Source organism: Ciona intestinalis, chromosome 1 (assembly GCF_000224145.3).
Source record: "Ciona intestinalis chromosome 1, KH, whole genome shotgun sequence".
Lineage (NCBI taxonomy): Eukaryota > Metazoa > Chordata > Ascidiacea > Phlebobranchia > Cionidae > Ciona > Ciona intestinalis.
This window is the reverse complement of record NC_020166.2, coordinates 1686507-1708771: the sequence shown is the minus strand read 5'-3', so window position 1 is coordinate 1708771 and position 22265 is coordinate 1686507. Positions and strand designations below refer to the sequence as shown.

The window sequence follows — 22265 nt, the reverse complement described above, 5'->3', positions numbered from 1 at the left end:
CATTTGTAACTTTTTGTTGGTCATGTTCTCTTTGCCCAAGGACTCACTGTTGGTCATGTTATCTTGCCCAAGGACACACACCCCCCCACAAAAGTTTCAAGCATTGAAACCAATGCTTTTGGCCACAAGGCGCTTAATTCAATATCACAAACCATTATACTTACCACCCACTCAATACACAGGTCTTGGCTTCAGCATAGCAGGTGGCATTGGTAACCAACATATACCTGGTGACAATAGCATATACGTGACCAAGGTTATTGAAGGTGGGGCAGCTGAGGCTGACGGGGTGCTGCAAGTTGGAGATAAGATAATATCTGTAAGTGTCGTTTATGTTTTATGTGGTTCAATGGGGTTTTTTATTACAACACCAAGGGTTTAAAAACTAAATTGAAATTTAGCAAAACATGAAATAAAATAATGTCAGTGAGTATCGCTCGTAAAGGAATTACAAATTTTATGAGGTTTAATCGTTTTAGGCAAGGGCGTGCAACCTGCGGCCTGCAGGCCAAATAAGGCCCGCAAAGAAAGTGTGGCCCCTAAAGTCAGCTACATATGTTTTAAAAAAATAAAAACCTGTGCTGCTCGCGAAGCCAGCTGCACTCAGTTGGAGCAATTACAGTCAAGTGTTTTTCTTAACTACAAATATACTCACAACGACGTCAGCATTGAGCATCAAACCTTTACCCCAGTAGTAGTAACACACCACTTCCACACCAGGTTGACGGCATTTCCGTCTTGGATTTATCCCACGAAGCAGCTGTGTCAATATTAAAAGGGACATCCAATGTTGTTGATCTTCATATACTTCGTCAATCCATCAACATCACTTCTCATTATCCCCTCCCATCCATACAAACATCCGATCCCCAGGAAGAGGATGTTGCTCCTATTGTCCTCCCTCCTCCATCAGATGAGTTGTTCCAGGAGGAACGTCATCTTCCACCTGCTACATCTATTGAAAGCGGCATTAAAGGTGCCTTAATTTTTTTGTTTCAAAGTTTTAAATTTTTGGCATATTGGGATAACTAGCAGATTCCTGGTTTTATTTTGAGACCAAGTGGTGAATAAAGTAACAGATGTAAATAGGTTTTGAGTCCCATTTCTGCTGCTACATCTAATGAAAGAAGAAATACGTTTGTATTCTTTAATACAGAGTTTTTCATCATTAGATTATTCAGGGCAACAAGTAGACATCTTATATGCGTGTGGCTTAGTTTCTTTTAAAGGCTACATTAAATGTCACCAACTTTTTAATAGTTCTTGCACCCCTGGTTGAGAAACCCATATCTACTGTGTATTACCCCGTGTATTAACACCACTCTACACACCCAGTGTCCCCACCCACAAGTTACCAAACCAGTGATCCCATGTTAGCCACCGATGACAGCCATGAAGTAGAACTCCCACCACAGATGCCCATCTATCAACCTAGGGATGAAGCTACTAAGAGAAGCCAGATACCAAGGTGAACATATGAATACGACTGTGTCTAACTTATTTCAATGTGGCGGGGCAGCTGCAGTTGTTATAGGCAGGTGTTCTGTTTGCTTTCATGCACTTCATGTCCGCTTGCGTGTTACCACGTATGTAACTTTGTAGCTGTTTTATGGCTGTGTTTTTTCTGTATGGCTGACACAGCCAGAGTTGTAGCAATTGCCTTTAAGTATCTTGCCTTACACCTACAACGGTGGCAACATTGAGCCTTAAACAGGTCCCTTATCCTTATTACAAAACAAAGTATTAATCTATGTGCGCATTTATTACCTGTACTTTTAAAGTAATAGGCCAATCCTGGCCTAAATCCTAGGACTCATGACATGCTACGTTGTGGGACCTCACCCACATACAATTATCTGTACTTACTCTTTACACAGGGAGGTGCGGTTTGTGACACTTAACAAGACAGGGGTTGGTCTTGGCTTCAACATAGTAGGTGGAGATGGTAGTGAAGGGATATTCATATCCTACATACTTGCTGGAGGTACTGCAGATGTGAGTGGTGAACTATTCAGAGGAGATCAACTATTATCAGTAAGTAAAAGATTTATTTAATGGCATGAAACTTATCTATGGCTGGCAATTCCACTGGCTCCCAACAGTTATAACACAGCTGTTTTGTTTCATACACCTCTTGCCAACTTATGAGTTACCACGTATGTAGCTTTATGGGTGATTTTTGTATAAGGCTGACAGTTTGAACAACCCATTAGCGACCACTGGGTTAGAGAATTTACCAAAGTCTTGCCTTCAACTTCAAGCCTTAAACCTGTTTCCTACTATCTTCTTTTTTTCCTCTTCTCGTTTTGAAGCTAGTTTTCTATTCACGTTGCAACATAGTTTTTAACTTGTTTCTAATTTTTGGCCCTAGGCACCATTTTCACCCTTAAACATTATGCGTTACAAAATATTTAAACATTAAATTGGCTCAACCAGTATAAAAAGAGAATTTATTACACCAACATTTCGTCTCCCATATAGCAAGACTTATTGGTGAAAATTTTTCCCCCTAAAATAACTTTGAATTTGTCATCTGTTGAGTAATTTAATAAAATTAAGTTGAATCATAACCTTTGCATTCTTTTCTCCCATCTTTGGTTTTCTATTTTCAAACCTTATCAATCAAATGTTAATCAATGTGTAACATTCATCCTTATGTAAGTGAATGCTTCCTATTTGGTTAAAATGGGAAGTAATCTAATGTTATGACGCTATGTGTCTGTGTTTTAAATGAAGTGACATTTTAATTCATATGAAATAAGATTTCTGCCTGTTGCTACATTTGTATCCTAGAAATATCATACCTGCTTATCCACACACTGTAATAGCTTCAGCAACTCAACTGTCGGCATTAAAGAAGCAACCATGGATAAGTCCACTCAAGTTCCCAACCACCAGGATATAAATGACCAAACCAACCTAAAGTCATGTCTACTTATCCATACACTGTAATAGCCTCAGCAGCTCAACTGAGGGCATTAGAGTGGCAACCATGGATAAGTCACTCAAGTTTTCACCCACTAGAATATAAACGACCTTTTTTACCCTGTAGGTTAATGGCATTGACCTTACCAAAGCAACACACGAGGAAGCAGCGCATGCGTTAAAGAGCGCCGACAAAGTGGTCACCATTGGAGCACAATATAAACCAGAAGGTAACTTTTTCAATTAATATCTGGCAATTCTAGACCAAACATGGCAAATAAATTTTCGCGTTGTATGCTTCACGATGCAGTGATAAAATACTTAACTAAATAGTAAATAGTTTACTAAAAATAGTGTGTACTAAAAAGAACACGAATGTTATAACTGCTTTCGGTGACCTTTCCTGTCACGCGAGAATAAAGTGTCTACTCATTCATTATGTAGTGTAGCAATTCGGTCACGTACGTAGTGCATTGACTATTATTTGTGCGCCCCATGTTTACACCTATAGGTTATATAGCAGGTTCAAGACTAGGCTGTTTATAGAACATGAATGAATGAACTTAATTTATCCTTGCGTGACCGGAAAACGACAGTTTTTATAACATAGATGTTCATACAGCTCGTGCCACCTTATGAGTTATCACGTGTGATTATTCATTTTAAAATTTTAGTGTTTTTAAAACGTAATACCCATATAAAATAGTATACTATATATATAGCAATACTCCAGTGGTATATTAGGCATTAATTCCTCCTACATATTGTTGTTGTGTACCGGATACTGAACTCTGTATGAACATATACCGTGTAATGATAAACGTAGTGACTAAGTTTCATGCCTTCAAGATGTGACTCATATAATAATGTCTCATGTCAAGACGTTAATGGATTCTCCAATAATATTTAATATAGATACAGCTCGATGTAATGGTCGCATAGAATATGTAAAATACGACTTTTATTTCATACGTTTAAGTTTAAAAACTAAAACCATTTTTGGTGACGTCGAGAGTTGGAATGTTTATATTAATGCTCATAGAAAATCCGTGTTTTATGCACGTATATATACACCCCAATGACCCAATGCAAAGTCGAAAGAGTACGCTAAATCGCAAGTCGCTAACCATATGTGTAATGCTTGCATTCGTATTTTTTTACATAGCGTTTGACGTATGTGTCGTAAGACAGTTAACCGTAATTGCCCCAACCGTATATATGTATATATATATATATAATTAGAACAACATGTTATGTCTGTATTAAAACTGTACTCAAAGTTTTACGAGCTCTGTAAAAAGTAGTTTTATTACGTCACTAATAACCGTATATGACGCAATAATTAGTGAGGTCCCATTGACACCGGTTATTCGTCATAATTAGAACAACAACTCGAATTCTCGCTTCTCTTGGTGGCTTATGTGTGACGTCACATTGAGTTTCCGGGTTGAGGTGTGACGTCACATTAAGAAGTTGATTCTGATTCAGAAATCGTCGGCCAGATGTTTCTGTTGTTTAAATAGCTGTTACTATCAAAGGGCGAAGGTTGTGGCGGTGTAGGGTGCCAGGAGCATTGGAGTTTTAGATTAGATTTATCTGTGCAGCGCATTTAGATACAGAGGCGGCAGGTGGGAAGGAAAAAGGCGGTTGCGATGTTTAAATTTACAACCGATGTTGTTGCCATTAGGTTTATAGAATACTGCTGATGCAGATGTGTTAAGATGTGTTTAGTTTACAGTAGCTAAGGTAGTTATTAAGTATGGATAATGCCCGGGCTAGAGTTTGCTCGTTACAAATAAATTTTGTTAGCATTTTACGTTAAACGAAGCTAGTGCCCTTAGGTTTATAGCTGTTGGAAAGGGTAGTTATTGGAAAAGCGGAGTGTTGTGGGAACGGCCGTTGACAAGCGCTTTAACCCAATGGAATATAGAAGTTTGTTATTAATTGGTTATAATCTATGCTTGGCCCATTGCCCAGTTAATTAGAATTTACCATTAAACGACGATGGTGCCGTTAAGTTTGTAGTATACCAGTGTTAGGTATTTATTAATTGATTCTCTTTTATAAAGTGAGGTTTTACATTAAGGCAAATTTGGACCTGAGATCCAGGTCAGAGTTGGCTCATATCGTATATATTTAACTTAGTATTTACGCAAGCGTGTATACGTCAGTTTAGCTTATATATTTAAGTCCAGTCATTTTTATTTGTGGTGGTCATTGCAGCTAGAAATAGATAAACTGTGACCGTGGCCCTTGACGTTAGTAGTAATGTAGTATGTTACTATTTGTAGCATATATGATGCCTTAAGTCCTGTGGTGAGGCACAGTGTGGGACCTGGGAATTAGCCCATTATCCCGCAGGTTTATAGTACAACCAATTAGTAACAACTGAGTTAAAGTAACCGCTGTTTTAACATAGCTTTAGACTGTATTTAACCGGTTAGACCATACCACTGCTGTTGCATTAATAAACTACACCCACTGTGTGTATTAATGGATATCCCACACAATAATACTGATGTAGCTCCCAATGCCACCCTCGAGGTTCACACGGGGGCCAGCATGTTTATTCGCAAAATATCAACCCGGTTGTCCAAGCGATCAAAGCGTAAGAAGCGAGTCGCCAATACTGAAACTGAGCCTGTTAAAGTTGCGGGCACTGAAGGTTTGTAAAACTGTGTATAGAATACTGTGGCGTAAGATGGGACACCTTTACCCCATTATATCCAAATATCTTGGTCTTGTTTTGAACATTTGACAACGGTCTATGTGAGTCTTGAGGACCTTTGAATGTTCTTTGTTTACTACCAAGTGGGACGAGAAAATAGAATGAAAATGTGTCCGATTAGAAACAATTATATGCTAACCGTTTCCATCTTACCCCACAGTATTGTATCACGTGTATTATTCATTTTAAAAGTTAGCTGGTACTATACTTGAATATGACATTGGTCTTGTGGTTATTCGTAAAGACACGCGTAGTTTGCCTAAGTTAGGTTACGTTGCGTTCAATAACGCTAAACAGCAGTTAATTTGATTATATGAAAATATATATAGAGAAACAAGCAAGCAACTGATTTGTATGCGCCGTGAACTCTTTTTTTTAATATAGATATTTAATTGCTTGGATATATAGCTGAGCAAAAGATTTGTTAAGCGTATGTTGTCATAATGTAATCTATGTTTTCACTCTTACACGCTCCTTAATCAAGATATTACGTAATTGAAAACGTCACTACTACTTCGATGGGTTTCTATGATGCTTGCATGGATTAATACAGAGCTTTCAATCCCAAAGGCTTATCCTCATTTTCTTAACAAAGGCTGCATCCCTAGTGTGCTCTTGTCACTCATGTCGTACAGTGTAATTATTTAAATCAATAATTTTAAGTCCCAGCTGTCTTGGGCTTCGTTACTCGTTGTTCAGTTAGTAGGTTGTATAGAGAACGCTGTTTAGTTACAACGCTGTATAGCCAGTGCAACTTTGCAAAAACGTACTATATAACGCTTTAATTTAGGTCTTTATATATACTGTAACGAGCAGCAGGTTAAGTAAAACGACGAAGAAATAGGAATTTGCAACAAAACGACAGTCGTTAAAACAGGCCTCTTGTAAAAACAGTAGATAAAAGCGTGGGCCGCTAAACTCGATACAGCAGAAATTAAATTCTATTGAGTAATCACTGATCTTGTGATAACGGTATAGTTTAATACTTTTCTTGTATACGAAAGCGGTAATTTGTACGCGTTACGCGTTGTTAGAAAGTTTAATATTAACTGTTTTGTTTGTTTAATTAGCTTGTTAGAGTAGGGGGTAAGATGGGACACGTTGTCGTTTCTCTTTAATCGTCTGATTTGGTAGTTAACAAAAAACATTTACAGAATTATTTAGTCGTATCCTCATAACTCTTAAATAACGTTGTTATTTTTTAAAAACGCGATATCAAATAATAAGTATGTTTGGGGTGTTATAGTACTGCGGGGAAAGATTGGACAGCTTTAGCACATGATATCCGAATATCGTGATCGTGTTTTAAACAAAACAACGGTCTATGGGAGTCGTGAGGATACGGTTTTATAATTCTCTAAGTGTTTAAAAAAAACTATTAAATTGGACAAGAAAATAGAATGAACAGGTGTCCCATCTTACCCCACCCTACTATATGTACTAACACTGCAAACGGTATCCACCTTACTGCACAATTCTATATTATAAAAAATAGCGCTTCGGGTGTATTGTTTTGCCGCTTTAGAGATAAGCGTAGATTAACCTTAAAGCCGAAAGAGTTCTTCCGGCAACTTATTATTTTGCGAACCATTTATTCGACGTCTTTACAAGTCACTTGTATTAAGTTGGCAAAATATTGAATTCCCGTATCAGACTTATTAGGCCTAATAATATGGTTGCCAGCAACAACATGTATGCTGGATTATCCTATTTAGCCGCAGAATGTTTAACATTACCGACGTAAACCAAGTTTGTTTACAACTTATGGAGATACCGAAAAAATCCGCCAACTTACGACAGCTTTGCGTTTTTATTGGCTGCCGTCGCCCAAGCGTGACGGTTCAGAAATCGTAATACGTCATAGATCGGAATGTTCGTCGCTTGTTCGTGGCCGTGCGCGTGCACCGCCGTTCATACATACACGTAACACTGTTGGTTTATCATTGCGCACGAACACACACATACAGATAGCGGTACTTCGCCAGTCGTCGTTCACTGTGCGAGGTGAATCTTGCCCTATTTATCGACCACTATATCGTGGGAAGCGGGTAGAATATGTTGCTATACTCTGTATCTGATACTTTGCTTTGAGCTATTGTGGTAAATTTGATACGAGCCTATATATTATACATTAGGGCATTTTTTCAAAAAGATAGTTTAGCTTTTTAGCATACTTGTTGTTGCTTACATATAGTAGCATTTCAACTTAGAAAATTGAGTTTTCCTGTTTACAAATTATTGCATAAAGATGAGAATATACAAGCTATATGTGTATTTCTGGTTATAGAATGTAGCCATAATAGTCATTGTATATTATTAAGTATTAGATTAAGCAAGAGCTGACTTGTTCTGGTAGACAGGTACATTAGGTTAGTATGTATTGTGTTCGTATATTGGGGAAAATTGTTTTAAATATTTTGTTATTTATAGGTTAATGTATTGAGTGTATTATCTCTATACAACATAAGTACTATAAACGTTCAGACCCACAACACACTTGAAGCCTCTGGGTATCTTTGGGGCTACACTATTTTCCTAATTAGTAATTATATATATTTCTTAATCCATATGTGTCTCAGTGTCTGTTTGGTTGTATGGGTTAAAAAGTTAAACTATTTAAAAAAATGCTTGTGTAATAAAGATGGCTTACACATGCTATGTAACTTTGTTGCTGATTGTTTTTATTCTTTTATTATGTTAGCATTTCTATGATGAAATTGCAATTTACATAAGTCATATTCAGATCATAGTTTACTCTAATCAATTTAATCTTTAACATCTTTTTAAACATAATGTTTCCATGTTTGTTTTAATCTTGGTTAGCGTATAATATTTCCATGTCCATATACAATACTTCCATATTTTTATCTCCGTTAACCTATAATGTTTTTATCCTCAGATTACAACAGATTTGAAGAGAAGATTCAGGAGCTCCGAGAACAAATGATGAATTTATCGGTGAGCAGCGGGGGTAGTTTGCTCACATCCCAGAAGCGAATGTTATATGTGAGATCACTGTTCGAATATGACTCGTATCGGGACTCTGGGCTGCCAAGCAAAGGTAAGGAGCATAGGGGCTGTGTTCCTATAAAACTGGAGTGCCACCTCAAACATTATGCATAGGAGTCGATAAGACATTCATTTTTGTTTTCTGCTTTAGTTTTTTATTCTTAATATAAGACACTAAATAATATTCAAAGGCAATCAATAGATTATGGCATTAAATAGATAATCAATACTCAAGTAGCTCTCCTCTAACTTTAGTTCCATGTACTGGTAATCCAAAAATATCAAACCTAATTCCTATGTGGGTAATATGGGACATAGATAAATACTTTTTTACTTATTGTGGATGTGCAGTACTGTGAGGTAAGATGGGATACCGTTAGCACCAAAATTCCATATTTACTGATCGCTTTTTGAACAATTAACAACCTGTTTTTAAAGTCTTTCTAGGATATGGTTGTTTAATTCTGTAAATATTCTTTGTTTACTACTAAATAGGATGATAGAAGAGAATGAAAACACGTCCCATCATACCATTCTTTTGCTGAAACAATAATTATCGTAATTAACTTTAAGATAACCACGTTAGATTATATGCCAAACATATAAGATTACAGTATGATGATATAAGACTAACTACCACCCTTGCTACAATGTATTAATATATAGATTAAATGGGAATCAATAATAGCTGTGTCAATACAACCACGCCTATGGATATCAAAATGTTAACGATTCTTAATCGGATTATGTAAGATATTTTTGGAATCCTTTTGTGTCCAAGTTAAAAGACTGTGTTTACAAGCATTGCACTAGTTGTAGTGGTACTACTAATTGGCATACCATGGGATCTGAAATTTAGTTAGCCCATTAGGCCATTACCCAACAACCAAGGTGCTACAACATATTAATAACCAATGGGCTAGAGCAGAGTCTGCCAAGTGTCTTGCCCAAGGACAAATGCACCTGTCAGTATAAAGCATTGAACTCTACAAGCTCCTATCCACTGAACACTTCATGCTCATTGTCAAACCCATGTCAGACTTATAACCGCATACAATTTCCAGTTCTAAACATGACAACGTATGTACCATCACCAATATAACCAATATCCCACAAACAGGTTTATCGTTCCGATATGGTGACATACTTCATGTTGTAAATGCAAGTGATGATGAATGGTGGCAAGCTAGAAGGGTGGTAAGTGGCAATATATACTATGTATCTATGTGCATTAGAATATAATGTGATGACTTTTGGCTCATACACTCATGTCTAGAGCCCAGAGGATATAGAAATTCTTAACAGTCGCAGTCACCATTATTGTGGGCATGTGTGTTCTTGGGTAATACACATTAGATTTCAAATAGGCATTTAAAACTGGGTCGCTGAAACTTCTAATGTCACCCCTGATTCGTTTTACAAATTCTGGCGTGCATAACCAAAAGTTTGTAAAAAAAAATTGAGCATACATTTAGCACCTGCCACTGGACTAATTGGTTCAAGCCTTGTTTGTTTACCATCATGTTTGTGACCAATTTCTGGAGTGAATATTTCACCAAAGTTGGGGAGACATCCGCATGTCACCTTAGGCCCCGCCATTAAGTCTATGCCACTATATGCTAAGGTATTGGGGTAAACCTCGTTAAATAATATGGAATGCATGCGTATAATGGTATCTAACTTTACCTTCCCGTCACAGGAGGGAGGTAGAGACAGTGAGGAGTTTGGGGTAATCCCCGCCAAGCAACGAGTCGAAAGAAAGGAACGCGCTCGACTTAAACAAGTCAAATTCTCGCAGTTTAAACCTTCACTTATTGATAACAAGGTGAGAGGTTATAAATAATATTAATATGTTTGGAAATATTGAGAGGTAAGATGGTTTATCTTTTTTGTCCCATTTGGTAGTAATTAGTAAACAAAGAATATTTACAGAGTTATATAACTGCTGTTAATTAATCAAAACACAGTTAGGAAATATGGGATTTAGGTGCTAACAGTATCCATCTTACCCCGCAGTACTACATATGTTGGCTGTGGAGTATGAGGACTGGTTTACATTGTTTATGTGATACATGTGTAAAGAATCTATGTGTTAGTTGTGGGTGCTGGGTGTAATACAGAATTGCATACAATACAGTAACCTACAGCACTGTCATATATATACATGTATTAACACACACGTAAGACCTACTTGATATTTATAATTTGTAAGCCCTATATTATATTCTTAAAAGCATATGTTTTGTACCTATATTACACTGTTACACTTACGTGTTTAGACTTGTTTTTCATGTGTAATACAGCACCTGTGTTAACATACATATGACACATAACATCCAATTCCTGTATATTAATATGCTTAAAAACAACATATATAACTTATATCAAAACACAGATGTACTGCATGTATGTTTTTCACTGTATTAAAATAAAACTAAAAGCCTGAATTTAACTTGAATTATGCAGCCTTTAAAACCACACTTACTGGTGTGTATACAAGACTACTTGTGATTATTATTTGCTTAAGGAGTATAATGTCATCTATTACAGTTACAGCCACTAATACTATGCGTTTTCAATTTATGAGTTTGCTTTTAGCAACTGTGTGGTGAATGATTATGCCTGCTATTATGTATTGGTAAATATAACTTGGTCCAAATGAGACTATCCTGGTTTATGAGTTTGTGCTGTGGCTCAAGGCTTTGGTGAGGTCATTTCCAACTTAGTAGTGGAGCTTTGGTGACCCAATTTCTAAAACAACAACATTTTGACAGCATATAATCAAATGACATGATTTTTGTGTAACTTTCCTGCAACCCCAAATGCCAATAGTACAGTGTTTGCTACGTATATTACTTATAGTCTATTAGTAATAACTATAAGGTATATAATTTCATGACAAATGTTTCAACAGGAATCCTTAAATCAAGCGAAAAGGAAAAAGAGTATGATGTTTAGTAGAAGGTTTCCATTTTATAAAAGTAAAGAAAACTTGGATGATTTGAGCGACCAAGAAAGTAAGTTGATGGTTTTGTTGGTGGGGTGTATTTCTACTGTACCTTGACAGCGAGCATGAGGAGGTATGCCATTGGGTTTAGTGTATAGGCACCAATGTTATAACTTAACAGTGAGCATGATGTGTATGAATACACCATGTGTGTCTGATGTATAAAAAGACACTCGTGTTATAACTGGACAGTGAGCATGAGGTGTATTAGATTCAAACTGAACCCTATTATTACAGACCACGTGGCTTCAAACCAAAGTGATAGCGAAACCAGCATAAGTAAGTAAACTATTGCTAACCTAATGTATTTAGTGGTTGTGTGAATTTATTATTTAAAACCAAATATGTATGTTATTTATTTGCACATGCGCTTTCTAATCTATATGGATGAGGTCCTTGTTTCAAAGGACTTGGCATTTGGGCTTGTTACACCAACACCCAGTCTAATTATGTAGACTTAGATTTTGTGTTGTTAATTGTTATGTATACTGATACATATAATATATATATATAATATACATATAAGTATATATATGGACTAGTATTTCGGTAGTTGCGAGACACTTTAAACCAATAATTTTAATCGCTTTGTTATTTAAATTAACTTATAATTGCGGAAGCTCTGGTATTAGAAATCTAGTCGTGTATATATTCCAGTTTAGGATACTGTTTTAATTGTCAATTATTTGTTATTTGGGTAATTGTATTGAGAGTTGGGCAGTCCAGGCTTGCTTATACTTATATACTGTATGTGGATAGCTGGATACCTCTCGTATTTGTTTAAGACCAACTGTAATGTTTGTCAAGGACAAATATTGTGCAATGATATTAAATTCTTTATGGGAATTATAAGTTGGAATGTGGTTTAGGTTTATATTTTGTGAAGTATGTGGTCTAGATGGTAGCATCCTGGGTGTTGGGGTAATGGGCCTACATTCCAGGTCTCAGGCGTGCCAAGCTGAAGGCCTTTCTTTTGTATAAAATCTCTTTAATTGAGTGTCTATAAACTGCCTCAATCGGGTCTAGTTGGTAGCACCCTAGATGTTGGGGTAATGCGGTAATGGACCTTCATCCCAGGCCTCATGTGCGCCTCACCAAAGACGCTATATAGCATCCATACAATATAAAATAATATTATTCTTTTACAGATGATGTTATTTTGTCGTATGAGACTGTTGTTCAGAAAGAATGTAAGTTGAATAAGTTATTGTGCTGTAATAATAAACATTTATAAAAGAAAACTGACATACAACTCCCCTTTATAAAGCAAGCACTATAAACTTAATTTACTCATATTACTGTTTGTGTATTACATATAGGTGTTTAAAAAACACAGAGAAAATTAAAGTTTGGGCTGTGTTAGTACAGTGTTTCTTAACCTTTGTACCCACTGTACTAAACAGTATTTAAGCTTAAGTTAATGTTATGCTTTGGTTGCCTAATTGTAATTGCTATTTCACAATTATGGTCTTTGTGAACCAGTGTAGTAGGCGATAAAAACAAACTAAACGACCACTAAGAGGTTAAGAAGCAATGACGTTATACATATATAACCTTTTATAAAAAGTTGTGAATAAGTAAAAACAATTGGTAAATTCTTATATATTACCTTTTAAATTTGTAGTTTTTTCATATTTTGAATAGTATAGATTTTACAAGGTATTTTTGTTGCACAGTGAAGTACACTCGGCCAGTTGTCATCTTGGGACCATTTAAAGATCGTATTAATGATGACTTGATCGCTGAGTATGCGGATAAGTTTGGGTCCTGTGTTCCACGTAAGTTATTTAGGTTATGTAATTCTTTATTATCTCCCCATGTACACTTATTAACTAAACATGATTGGATTAATTAATATATTTATTAATTACCAATATTTTTCGTGTCTTTATTTCATTTAAAAGTTGTCTGACTAAAGACCTCACCCTTATATAATAGAATCTCTATTATTTAGTGTTTTTAAACTGCCTCAGTGGGATATAGCTGGTGGCACCCTGGGTGTTGGGGAATAATATACCTCATTACATTTCATTTAAGGTCTGTCTTAATAAAAACCTTGTCTATACCGACTTATTCTTGTCTACCCATGTATTATAAACTACCTTACAAATACGCCTGATACCTCGCCTTATAGAGCAAACTGATCTTTCAACTAAATATCTTCTATTTTCCAGACACAACTCGAGAGAGACGGGACAATGAGGAAGACGGACGTGATTATCATTTCGTGGAATCCCGTGAAAAGATGGAACTTGATATACAGAACCATTTCTTCATCGAGGCTGGCCAGTATAACGAAAACTTGTATGGAACGAGTGTTCAGTCGGTTAAAGATGTTGCTGAAAAGGTGGGCTGGTTTACTTTATATGGGCTGCTATGTTATAACAGGATAGTTCGTTTTGTTATTTATGAATGTATGAATCTTGCGTTATCCTTGCGTGGCCAGAAAATGACAACTGTTAACAAGTGTTCTGTTTAATACACCTCATGCCAACTTTCGAGTAACCATGTACGTTACTTTGTGGGTGATTGTTTTTACCTGTCGGGGTAATGGCCCACCTCTGGCATAAATCTCTGGTCACAAAGGATTTATGCTGTAAGACTTCTGGTTTCAGGCAATGAGAAAGTTAGCTATATGTGGTCTGTTACAATGTCGAACTACTCTTTCAAACTTTAACAACACATTATAGTTCCTTTACATAGCCCCACATATGTCTCTAATACACACCTTCTGTTTACAGAACAAACATTGTATCCTCGATGTGTCAGGCAATGCTATAAAGAGGTTACAAGTGGCTGGGTTGTGGCCGATTGCCATCTTTATTCGTCCTAAGTCTGTAGAGTGGCTCATGTAAGTATAGTTTTGATGCATAAGAAAAAAAGTAATTTAAAGGTATTATAGTTTATACATACATGGCCTACCCTGGAATTTTCTACAGTAAATTAATTAGTAAACGACTGTTGTTTTGCTGTTGAAAACCAATGGTTAAATTCTTGTTTCAGGTATGCACCTTTAACTAACCCTGCATCCCCTGCATTTTAAATAGGATCAATTGACTGTTTATGCATACATTCTTGATATATAGTGATGTAGTATTTAATTACTATGTAATTGAACATCAACAGGGAATTAAACAAGCGTTTAGTTGAAGAACAAGCTCGTAAAATATTTGAACGAGCGACGAAACAAGAGCAAGAATTTGGGGAATATTTTACAGGTTGGGTCTTAAGTGTATGTTGTTAAATATTTGCTTAAAAATCTGTGGGTGTATTTTATATAATACAAACCTTTTAACTTGGAAGTTTCTGTTTTTGGTTTATAATAATTGAAAAGTAAATACAAGGATTTTAGTTGTCAATGCTCTGCTTTATTTTTTTTTACCTAGTACAGTTTAGTTACTAGTTTTGCCGATCTGCCTGTTGGTTGTTTCAATTAATTTGATTTCTGTTTCGTTCTTTTTAAAATTTTTATATATTGAAAATAGAGTTTTAAATTCTCATTAGCAACTTTATGAAGTATTACTCGCTATCTGTAATATTTACTGGCTTTTTATCGTTAGTTACTAAGTGTTTTTTAAATATACAAATATTATTCCAGCGGTTGTGCAAGGTGACACCATAGATGATTTGTATGAAAATGTTAAAGGAGTGATAAAGGAACAATCGGGTCCAGTAGTATGGGTGCCTGCATCTGATGACTTATGAAACTACAAACAGGTAAGCTGGAGATATAGTGTTGCATTTTTCCAACCATAGACCAGGAGGTATTAGGTTTGATGTTGAAGATAAGATACGCTATAATTGCTCACACCCAGGGGTCACTAATGGTCCAAATTGTAAGCCATACATTAAAACAGTTAACCACAACAAGGTTACATACGTGGTGACTTGTAAGCAGGCACAAGGTATATAAAAAATAACACCTGTGTGATAATGAATTCAGTTTTCCAGCCACACGACAATAAAAGTTAAGTTTATTCATTCTGTTTAAGCATTTTGCTTATTAAAATGTAAACCAATCATTTGTTCATGCATTCCTCTTAACAGCACCTTGTTTTTTGTTTCAGAATATCTCTAAAATGTTCTGGGCCGCATGCCAACAATAAGCACCAAGAGTAGATGCTGACAGAGACTTAGCTTCAAGTAAAAACAATGAATATCAATCATTGGCAGCAAGACGCTTGTTTTGTGCTGCTCTATATTGAATATGGTGCTGGTATCGCAATTCTATCATGAATGCAAAACACTTCTTATCTTTATTGGTTTAGCTGCGTTTTATTTCATGTTATAACAAACTTTTGATCTATATAGTACGTTTTAACATATTACTTAAGAGAAACTTTAGTATGTTAACATTACATTTCTAGTTTAAATTCAAATTCGAAAAAAAAATGCTTGTTGTTAAAAAATTTGGTTAAAAATTTCCAAATAAAATCAGAACAGAGCCCCCCCTGAAAAGGGGGGGGGTTAAAGGGGGGGGTTTTAAAAACCCCCCTACAACTGTTATTACGTTCTTCATATTTGTGTTTCCAACATAGAGTATGGGTTATATATTTGTGAAATATCTATTTTTTATTTAAAAGGATGCTACGAGAGTCTGTATTTTTAATTAATAATTTTCTGCTGTTTTTAAGAAGTGTATCATGGGTTACACTTCCATTGTATTTGTATTGATATAAAAGTATATTTACAAGCTTTGTTCACTGTGTATATATGTTAGATGTTGAAGCCATTGCATCACTTCTAAACCGAAAGGTATGGGTTAGAAACTGGTGTATGTGTTCTTAGTTCTTAAATATATAGTCATGAAGATACGGTTTTATAATTTTTTGAATATTCTTTGTTTACTACCAAAGCGGACAAGAAAATGGGATCCCCCCCCCCCTTTTTTCCGATCTTTCCCCGCCCTACTATATAATTGCCAAAAAAAAAAATTTTTGGGGGGGAAAAAAAAGGGGGAATTTAAAAGGGCCCAAAGGGGGGTTTTTGCCCAAAACCGGGGTTTTTTTTAGGATTTGGTGTGCTTACTTTTTTTAAAAGATGAATGTCAGNTAAAGCTCCAGCTTTTCTGGCAGTACCACTGGAAAATACTATGTTGTATAAACACAGAAAGTAAGTAATATGTATTGTATTGCACTTAAACAGTTTAAAGCTGCCAAAATTACTGATGGAAAACAATGAGATTTGAATTGATAAAAAACTGTTAGTGATTACATGCTTCATTTTTATACACTGATACACTAAACATTTTACCATGTCCAGGTACTATATAGTCAGCTATAGAGAGTATTTTGTCTCTGCTAATTTCTTGTTGTTCAATATTTTCACTCAGGGATTTCCAAACTGAGCCAGCATTCAAATAATCTTTATCATTTTCAAAAGTATCGCCAGCAATAACAACTGTACCAAGTTCAGTATTTTTTACAATTACTGAAATATCTGCGTTAGTGTGTCCAGGAGTTGCTATAATTTCAATGTCATCTCTAACTACATACTTCGCAGATGAGGATTTAAAATCAAAAGTTTCGTAAACATTCCTGCAAAATATATCAAACCCTACGAAAAACTTTGCTTTTGGAAATAAATTTAAGTTTCCAATATGATCAGAGTGCCCATGTGTGCATACCACAGTTTTAATATCATCAAGGGTATACCCAGCTCCATGTATGTCACTTTTAAGCTTTTCAGAAGCCCATGGCCCACTTGTGTCTACCAATATAGGAGAACTATTTTCATTCTCTATGAGAGTAACTGTACAATCTGCTGTGAATTTTGACTTGTCTGTTGGGCAGTCTAAACAGTATCCAGTTTGCAGAATGTTAATTTTCGATTTACTCATTTTAGTTTGAATACTGTGTGTAAAAGATTGTCCTTTAAAAAGAGAACAGTAATTAGACCTTGTAAAATGAGAAGATACTACAATACCTGTGAACATAGAGAGAAGTAACCTAATTAGGAACTTTTTCCATTTCTAACTCCAAGACCATAGACTCCCTTTTTTTAAGGAGTCTATGGGCAAAACGGTTCAAAGAAAAGCTGCAGCAGACATTGAAACCGAATGAGATTTTTGCTACTTGTTAAATTGAATAAAAAGTGCATCTTGCATGTAGTTAAGAACTCAGTTTTCTGTTACAATAATATTTTGTTAGATACACTAGTCAAATATATTATGGTCTGATGTTGTCTTGGCAAACATGGGTTTACCAAATGCTACACAAATGAAGATTGAAAGAAAAAGCCAGTTACCCTTGATGGAAGATGCACCGAGGCATAATTAAAGCCATGGAAGTATAAAGAAATAAAAAGTTTTAAAAAGAAAGTTTTACACTAAATCGTATTAATAAAGCCGTTCTGTAGCGTACTGCTTCGTGCTCAGACAAATAATAGAAAAGTTAAAAGTCAAGTAATAATTGCGGCAGAATTTTTTCCACATGTTCAATTTCGCAAATTGCAGCGTCTTCATTTTCTGCTTGTTTAGCAGCTCGCGAAGCGGCTTCAGCAACAAAAACAGATAAAAGTTCGGCACATTTTCGCCCAGTGCCGTCTTTAGTAGAGATTTTTGTAGAATTCTGGTCGGTGAAATGTTTTTCAAGCAGTTTTACGGCAAATTCTGAGCTAAAACCTTCTTTATTTGAAGTCATTTTTTACAAAACAGAGTAAATGTAACGTGTATTTACTATCGCTACTCCGTAAGGTACACAATTCACGTTATAATGGATCTTTGATGTACTTAATTTACCGTTTAATCTGGATGCAAACTGAACGTTATCTTGTTGTTTACTCTTAGCAGTTTCCCCGCTGAAAATGTAACGACATTCTGACAAAAAAATGCTACAAATCTTTTTCTTATTTTAAAACGGGGACGTTGGTCGACCAAAACGCTAAAACGCTTTTTAGTGGACGAGTGGTCATACTATTGAGTGACAGGACAAACAATGACGTGTATCTTAGCGTAAAATGTCGCCATAGTTTCGCAATGCCGTGATTTTTCTGTTTTCTTACATCATACAAAAATGCCGAACACGAGACCGGAAAATCACCTTATTCGCCTTTCTTTTCTTTGCTCTCTCTCTCTCCCTATCTCTTTATCATCTCTCTCTCTCCTTTGTAGCTCAATCATCTCTCACTACGTAATTCTCTCTTACTACTTTGCGACAGCAAACATCACCACCGCGTTCCACTGCCCAGCATAACACAGTACTTAACCAGATACCCAGCGAACTTTGCAGTATAGTTTCTCAGTCAAGTCGTATCTACTCATTGACCATGCCAGTTTACAAGTTGTACTACTTCCCAATTAAAGGCAGAGGCGAAGTCATTCGTCTCATATTCGCTTGTGCTGGTGTTGAATTCGAAGATATTAGAATTCCGTTCGAAGATTGGCCATCGCGCAAACATGGTGAGTTGTTGCAATTGTTTTCTGTGCATTTCTCTCTGCCTTGCATAACATAAAATCATTAATCTCCTTTAATGAACATCAGACATGGAACGGTAGGGTGATATGAGTACCATTAGCACACAATATCCCATATTTTAAAGTGTGCATAAGCCGACACGAGCTGTATGCAAGAGAACACCCGCGTTATACCGACTGTCGTTGTTCCGCCATGCGAGAATGAAGCTAGTTACATTCATTCACTCTTTCTTTTGAAAATGGAACCCGTGTTATGACTCGTAAAATGCGCTAGGATAGTTAAGTTACACTAATTCTTTCTATAAAAAAACTCAGAACTGTGAAATTAATTATGGTTATTTCTTTTTAGAAATGCCGTTCGGGCAGATTCCCATTCTCGAAGTCGACGGTAAGAAGATGTCGCAGAGTTCTGCCATTTGTCGGTATTTGGCTCGTGAATTTAATCTGTACGGTAAAGACAATTTTGCTGGTTACAAGTCAGACGAATTTGGTGACGCAATGTATGACGTCATGTTAAAATTGCCGTGGACGGAAAAGGACGAAAAGAAGAAGGTGAGAACGTCATAATACTGATTGTCTTGCATCAATAAATACGTTGTGGAATGGTGTATTATAAGTAAAACTATTTAATTTGGCGCCTTTGTTTTAAAAACGTTGAAAAAAAATATAGCTGGGTGGAAAGACGGGACACCTTTAACGCATAGTATCCAAACACCCTGATCGCGTTTTAAACAATTAACAACCTTGTATGGGAGAAAACGGTTTAATTTACACAGTTGCTTTTCAAACTTTAATAGCTAATTATTACCATACGGTTGCCATTTAACATAGTAGTTGGCAGTGAAAATTTGCCCGTTACCCCAATATTGTATATCCACATTATATTATACGGCAAGGCTTGCCATAGTGCCTTGGTTTTAAGCCAGAATTCGCCCATTTACCCCAGCATTGTATACGCTATGTACATTCTATTTTATAAGACTGCTGGGCAGTACACGGAAGTTTTCTTAATTTGTAACGTAATGATATCCCGTGATAATATCACTATAGTTTGTTACTGATTATCAAACGGTTTGTCCCTGTAGTGATTCAACCCATCTAATTAACCTTTGCCCGCAGGAAGAATTGACAAAGATTGCTGTCAACGAGACCATACCACCGATGCTACTGCCCTTCGAAGAATATTTGCAGGGCGATTACTGGGCGGGCGAGGTTTGTTTGCTTGACGCTGATAGCGCTGTTATTTATATGATACCTCATATGATCATCCCTCACGTGATAATATTCATCTCATGAGACGTCCCGTGATATACATGGCCACGTAATCTATATCACGTTTTTGCCTGATTTGGTCCACGTGGTTTAATACACCCCATGCTCACTGTCGTGTTATACCATACGATGTCTTCTTATACACCAGACACCCAATGGTACTATATAAATCTCATACTCACTATTAAGTTATAACGTGGATCTCTTTTTATAACTCAGACGTCATGCCGATTATCGTACACCACTGTCGAGTTATAACATGAGTGTCTCTATACTTATTTACACAAGAACACATCCATGTTATATTCGATACCTCGGTATACCAAACACGTTTATTAAACCCGTAAACCCAAACATTTTTAGTTAACCATCGGGGACATCACGTTTGCATCATGTGCGGATCACCTGCTTTCATTGAGACCTGATATATTCGACGCAACGCCAAAGCTAAAAGCCCTCAAGGAAAGAGTGTTCAGTATTCCAAACATTGCAAAGTATGTGGCCACACGACCAAAGACAAGCATGTAAACAGGTAAACACCTCACACACTACGTACAATAAAAAAAAACGTTTAACATTTCTGCTATTTTCAATAAAAAATATGGTCGAATTATATTCATTATTTTTTTATTATTTATTTGTAATTATCGTGAAACGTTAAACAGGGTTTGGACCTACAGGTTGAAGCACCAATTAAGTCCTACCGCGATCAGGAGACCAAATACAGTATCATACCTATGTATCTCGACTAATTCTATATACCGTAAAGTTACTCACCATAATAAACCAGTACATTTCATATTACGAGCTTGTGTTTTGGTCATGCTTTTGTTTTTAAAAAGTTGCATGTTGTTTAGTTTTCCTTCCATCTTGGTCGCGACGTGGTGGCATATTGGTTAGGTTTTTTTAATTTGAAGATTCCAGACTTAAAACGAAGTTCGATGTCTGTGTGTAGCATGCGTGTCATTAATTAGGAATGATATTTGTCGATCATTTCTCCAAACCAGTGTTCACAGATGCAATGAAATAGAATAAACGAATCTAACTTATTTTTCCTCTCGTGGTGAAACAAACCACAGTCGTGTTGTAACATGGTCGTTCTGTTTAATATACGTCGTGCTGCGTGCATATAACATACATTCAGAGACATACGTAACTACGAAATTGATTTGCTTCGCAATGCTATATATAGTAAAGAGTGGGGAAAGATGGGATACCTACTCATTCTATTTTCTTGTTCCATTTGGAAGTAAACAAAAATTCCTCACGACTTTCATAGACCGTTGTTAATTGCTTAAAACACTAGATCAGAATATTGGGATGTGCTAAAGGTGTCCTATTTTCCCCAAACATACTATATATCTTTCAAACTTGCATTCTTATCGCCAGGGCCATAAGTAATATAATCTTCAGCGGTTTGTGCTTTTTTGCGACCATGACGCGCTTGTAAATTAGATGCTTGAAGCGTTTTCTGTGTTGAGAAGTTACTGCTGCCGTGTTGTTTAGCTTGCGAGTTGAAGATTAGGGTAGGTTGGAGCGGAGTTACTTTTGCTACTTAATGTTTAGAGAACCGGAACCCGTAATAATTGCTTCAGGTTCTATGTGTATTGTTTTTTTTATATCAAAATTAAAGGCATTTTAGGCAAAGTCAATGTTCCCTATAGAAATTACACGCAGTAAGCCAACAATGTAAAGAATTCAGACCCATCGCCTGGCTAAACACAGATAATGAATGAATGAATTTACATGACTTTATCCTCGTTTGGCCGGAAAACGACAGTCGTTATAACACGGATGTTCTTACACCTTGCGCCAGCTTATGAGTTACCAAGTATGTTACTTTGTGGGAGATTACAATGCTAATTTGAATCGTTCTTACAAATACTACAAACTTTGATATTGTAACCGAA

At 36.1% G+C, this 22265-nt stretch overlaps 3 protein-coding genes across 6 annotated transcripts in view; 2 read left to right on the top strand and 1 right to left on the bottom strand.

The window, feature by feature from the left end:
* Positions 1-16061, top strand: part of LOC100177284 (disks large homolog 2) — a 28447-nt gene extending 12386 nt beyond the window's left edge. For all 3 annotated transcript variants that reach the window (XM_002131465.5, XM_018815266.2, XM_026837613.1), the window contains 17 exons: positions 183-319; positions 721-976; positions 1336-1468; positions 1878-2034; positions 3053-3155; positions 8553-8714; positions 9783-9859; positions 10362-10487; positions 11577-11679; positions 11907-11948; positions 12818-12859; positions 13346-13447; positions 13844-14016; positions 14411-14520; positions 14796-14887; positions 15268-15386; positions 15737-16061. In XM_002131465.5, coding sequence (XP_002131501.1) covers positions 183-319; positions 721-976; positions 1336-1468; positions 1878-2034; positions 3053-3155; positions 8553-8714; positions 9783-9859; positions 10362-10487; positions 11577-11679; positions 11907-11948; positions 12818-12859; positions 13346-13447; positions 13844-14016; positions 14411-14520; positions 14796-14887; positions 15268-15374 — 1922 coding nt within the window. In that variant the 3' untranslated portion in view covers positions 15375-15386; positions 15737-16061. The remainder of the gene's footprint in view (positions 1-182; positions 320-720; positions 977-1335; positions 1469-1877; positions 2035-3052; positions 3156-8552; positions 8715-9782; positions 9860-10361; positions 10488-11576; positions 11680-11906; positions 11949-12817; positions 12860-13345; positions 13448-13843; positions 14017-14410; positions 14521-14795; positions 14888-15267; positions 15387-15736) is intronic.
* A 655-nt stretch (positions 16062-16716) lies between these two features.
* Positions 16717-18563, bottom strand: LOC100178012 (metallo-beta-lactamase domain-containing protein 1-like). Its single transcript, XM_002131558.5, has one exon. The coding sequence runs from the start codon at positions 17602-17604 to the stop codon at positions 16873-16875; it is 732 nt and encodes a 243-aa protein (XP_002131594.2). The 5' UTR covers positions 17605-18563; the 3' UTR covers positions 16717-16872.
* Positions 18564-18805: 242 nt separating this feature from the next.
* LOC100177239 (hematopoietic prostaglandin D synthase) lies at positions 18806-21159 on the top strand. 2 transcript variants are annotated; one of them, XM_026838341.1, is made up of 5 exons: positions 18806-19068; positions 19433-19635; positions 20203-20295; positions 20719-20887; positions 21036-21159. In XM_026838341.1, the coding sequence occupies exons 1-4, from the start codon at positions 18936-18938 to the stop codon at positions 20881-20883; spliced, it is 594 nt and encodes a 197-aa protein (XP_026694142.1). In that variant the 5' UTR covers positions 18806-18935; the 3' UTR covers positions 20884-20887; positions 21036-21159. The 2 variants fall into 2 exon arrangements, with proteins under 2 accessions (XP_026694142.1, XP_009862163.1); XM_009863861.3 differs by having other exon boundaries at positions 18807-19068; positions 21021-21159.
* Positions 21160-22265: the final 1106 nt, after the last annotated feature.

What these genes read in the sequence shown, in the direction of transcription:
- LOC100178012 (XM_002131558.5), bottom strand. Translation starts at nt 17,604, where the DNA reads ATGTTCACAGGTATTGTAGTATCTTCTCATTTTACAAGGTCTAATTAC.
- LOC100177239 (XM_026838341.1), top strand. Translation starts at nt 18,936, where the DNA reads ATGCCAGTTTACAAGTTGTACTACTTCCCAATTAAAGGCAGAGGCGAA. An exon ending in AAAAGGACGAAAAGAAGAAG is followed by an intron (nt 19,636 to 20,202) that starts GTGAGAACGTCA and finishes CTTTGCCCGCAG; the next exon opens with GAAGAATTGACAAAGATTGC. An exon ending in GCGATTACTGGGCGGGCGAG is followed by an intron (nt 20,296 to 20,718) that starts GTTTGTTTGCTT and finishes AAACATTTTTAG; the next exon opens with TTAACCATCGGGGACATCAC.